The 4,095-nt window shown below is 34.3% G+C and overlaps 1 protein-coding gene across 1 annotated transcript; it reads left to right on the top strand.

Moving 5' to 3' along the window:
- Positions 1–234: 234 nt before the first annotated feature.
- On the top strand, positions 235–4,089 carry LOC111372888 (the record flags this gene model as incomplete). Its single annotated transcript, XM_022995308.1, has 7 exons — positions 235–536; positions 1,660–1,775; positions 1,885–2,003; positions 2,277–2,439; positions 2,533–2,753; positions 2,981–3,299; positions 3,600–4,089. Coding segments are annotated over exons 1-7 (1,587 nt in total), but the record flags the coding sequence as incomplete, so codon positions are not given.
- Between the last annotated feature and the right edge of the window lie 6 nt (positions 4,090–4,095).

The following is a 4,095-nucleotide window of genomic DNA, read 5'->3' as shown; positions in this document are numbered from 1 at the left end:
GGCGTATAAGCAGGGTTCTTCCATCATTTATATCCAACCATTTTAGTGGTCGAGTTGACAAAAATGGATCATATCAAAAATAAAAAATGAAAAAAGATTATAATATGATAGGATCTCACTATGTTATTTCGTAGTACCAGGTTTCTTCCCAGTGGCAAATTGGTCTTTTCATGTATTAACGCTTTAATGAGGATTGAGGAGGGTCGTTGGCTAAGCTTATCTAGCCGTTACGCTATCTTCCATTTGAAAAAAAACGACATGAAATCTTTTAAAAAAATGGAAATGACCGTTAAGCGTCTAAAAATTTTCTATTCAAAACTACTTCACTCTACATATCAAGATTTCTTCAAAGAAGAAGCTGATATACATTTCTATTCATGGCGAACGACAGCCTGTTCACAGACGAAGAAATGTCAATGAACCAAGCACTCGGGTACCCGGAAGCCTATGCTAAGATCTGCGGAGACCCGAGTTTCAGGTCCTTCAGCCATGGCCCTCCTTTTACTTTCACTCCATATTCTCTGTCAAACCAAGAGGTACCAATCAATCTCTTCACTCTTTCTGCTGTTTTAAGAGTTTTAGAATTACATTTTGTTGAAGAAAATAAACTTTTTCGTGGGTTTTGAGGTAACATTAATTCATTGCGATTTTGGTTGGTTTTAGAACTTTAGAATTCGACGATACAACCAAGTCAAATGGTCTATGTAAGTTTTGAAAAATTTTCTTGCTGAATCTTGAATGAGTTGTAGTAGTATCACTATACTGTAGTTAAATGCACTATTTTAATTGTTTCCAACTCTTGATAAATTTTAGGTTCTAAAGGGCAGATTTTTTTTCTTTTTATCATGTGTTTTGCTCCAGAGATCCTATATATATCCATATGAAGAATAGATCACGTGACGAAGGGAATTCTTATTTCTCCTAATGATACTCTAGATTATAAGTTCATAACCCTAATCCATTCTCATTTTGGTCATAAAATAATATGAAGTTTTAGTTTATAATTTACTGCAACCATCCTCCTTTTATTGGGTTTTCTGATCACAAAATGTGAAAAATAGGATGAAAAAGTATATATAACTAAGCTTATGTTTGACTCATGTTTATAAACACTCAAACTACTTTTAATCCCATGTTTTGAGAGACTCACAAATAACATTATATTCTCTATCACTCATTTTTATCTATTTATAATTTAAACGGTTATAAACACTTCCCAAACATGCTCTTAAGTCTTAGAGCATAGTTGCTAAGCTAAAAAAAGTATACTTAAAACTATGTAATGTTTTTAATAGTGAAAATTTAATAGTTTCTTATTTTGACAGTAAAAAAAAGGTACTTGATTAAAAGAAAGATTAAAACCAGATAATTCAAACATGTTTGGAAATAAAAGTAAATAATTTTAACTTACCTATCACTCATTTCTATCTATTTATAATTTAGACAGTCATAAACTCTTCCCAAACATGCTCATTTAGTCTTAGAGCTTGCTTGCTAAGCTAAAAAGTATGCTTAGAACTAAATAATGTTTTTAATAGTGAAAATCAAATAAGTTTCTTATTTTCACAGTATATAAGAGAATATATTTTTTCTTAAGCTCAAGCCAATAAGCTCTTACTTTTCTATCGGAATAGCCTTCTGACCCTTTTGTGGTGACAGGATTCTAGAGCAAAGGAATTAGATGACATGTTCCCAATCATTGATCACAAAGCAAAACCCACAACAAAACCCAAGATTTTTATCAGTCTTCTGTGGAAAAAGCTCAATCATCTTGGGTAAACAAATTTCATTTTGCTATATTATTCTTAGAGATGAATAATCTGTAAGGATTTAAATACAAAAAATAAGGTTTTTATAACACTTGCTTGTAATTTGAAATTCCAGGAATGCTGGTTTTGATCCAGAAATATTTCGAGTAGATCCATATGGAAATGTTCTATTCTATCATGCAGATTCAGCATCGCCTCTTGGATGGGATATTGACCACTGGTTCCCTTGCTCAAGTAATTACTACTTAGTTGTCTTTGCTTATAAGGGATTTTTCGCTATGTGCACCGAATAAAATTTTAAATTATTTTAATCTCTTGAAGCTATTTAGTACTATCCAATCTTCCCTTCTAAACATGTCATGAAAGCATATGAAGAGATATTAACTATTCATGTTTGGTAGTTCTTCCTTAATATTGTGTAGTATTCTTGAATCTTCCTACCATACATTCAATAGATATATGTGGAAGAAATTTAACTTGTGGGCTCTCCCTGAAAAAAAATTGCAGGAGGGGGTTTGACTGTTCCAAGCAATTTAAGAATATTGCAATGGCAGGTGTACAAGAAGAAGCATAACAAACTGGAATTTCTTATACCATGGTGGGATTTCCAAGTGGGCATTTCAATTAATCAGTTCATGTCGATCTTTGCTTCTCCAAATTCAGATTTCAGGTTGGTAGTTTTCAACTTAAATGCAAATATAAGAATGTACAAGAGATGATGTTACTGATGATGATACATAATGTGTATATTATGTATGTATAGGCACAGGGCATTTTCATGGTTATTTTCTGAAGGTGAAAGTGAAGAACTGAATGCTTCACAAACAGTTGATTCACATGCTTTCCCTCAACATTTCGTGGAATCGAAAGAAAAACTAGGTTTGGCTCCGGCTGCTGTTGTACTATCTCGCAGGGGATCTTTCGATGCTCCATTGAAATCAACTGATTTAAGTAGAAGACCACGATCAAGTACCCCAGTCATAGGTTAGTAGAGTAAAAAAAAAAAGAGAGAGAGAACACAATTACAATTCAAGAATATAGCAAAATACCCCAAGCTCTAACTGCATGTTTGGTATACTATATTGAACTCGACCGCACAATAGTGAACAGAATTTATCTTCTTCTTTCTTTAGATTGTCCCGTAATCTAATCTCCCTTACCAAAGATGCTATAATTGTTTGCTCTGTTCACATTTTCACTTGATTATTCAGCTGCAAGGAAATTGAAACCTCTTTTGAAAGAAAATGAAGATCCGAATATGGTGAGCAACCCGTATCAGTCCATTGTTATGGCTAGAGATTCATTGAAACAGAGAGAAGAAACAATAAAGATGCATGCAGAAATAAGGAAATTAGATAATGAAGTCCTCGAATTGCAGCAGAAGACTTACGAGGAGAAAGCTAGCATCCAAGACCTGGAGTTAGTGCTTATAAAGAGAAGACGACGGGCTGAAAAGTGTCGACGGCTAGCTGAGGCACAAACTTCCTACAGGGCAATGTTAGAGAAGATGATTCGAGATGCCATGCACCAGTAAGATCATTAACAACCTAACTTGAGACTTTTGAAGGTTAAATACAATACTGAGAGATAAAACTCTAGCTAAATTTCATCTTGGTCACTAATGGAAAAGGTGACTAAACGGAGAAATCAAATTATAAGAAATAAGTTTAGTGCCTACTGACTTGAAACAGAATTGGAGTTGAAATTTTGCTCAATGTTTAGTGACAACTAGTGTTTTTAATACATTGCTCGATTTGTTTCAATCTTGGAGGAGTTTCGAAATGAATTTGTAATCAACAAATTGAATTTTGAACTGTTTTCGTATTGCAGGAGCGTTGTCTATAAAGAACAAGTGAGGCTGAATCAAGCAGCAACTAGTGCTCTTTTGGCTAGACTTGAAGCCCAGAAAGCAATTTGCGATTCAGCAGAAAGAGAACTACACAGGAAATATAAACAGAGAGACGAGCTAGAGAAGCAGATAAGACCAGAATGGGAACAGGCAAGGAAGAGATCGAGAATGGATGATGGGCTTGTTTCGTATTCGCCAGAAAACAAGGAAAAAGTGCTACAACAAATTGAGATGAACGATACTTCACTGGCCCCTTCGCACGAGGAACAGTGGAAGTTCTTGGAAGAAGAACAAAAAGCTTTGGATGTAAGTTTACTAATGATTAAAGAACGAGAAGAACAACTCGACAAGGGATGCAATGAAATCGGTGACAAAATTAGCATAAAGAAGCATAAGAAAGGTAAAAAAACCATGGTTGTGACAGAAGAATGTAATCCAGTTGAAAAAAGGCTTGAAAAGTTGGATAGAAGTCGAGAG

Source organism: Olea europaea, unplaced genomic scaffold (genome assembly GCF_002742605.1).
Source record: "Olea europaea var. sylvestris unplaced genomic scaffold, O_europaea_v1 scaffold10408, whole genome shotgun sequence".
Classification (NCBI taxonomy): domain Eukaryota; kingdom Viridiplantae; phylum Streptophyta; class Magnoliopsida; order Lamiales; family Oleaceae; genus Olea; species Olea europaea.
This window is presented reverse-complemented; position numbering and strand designations above follow the sequence as displayed.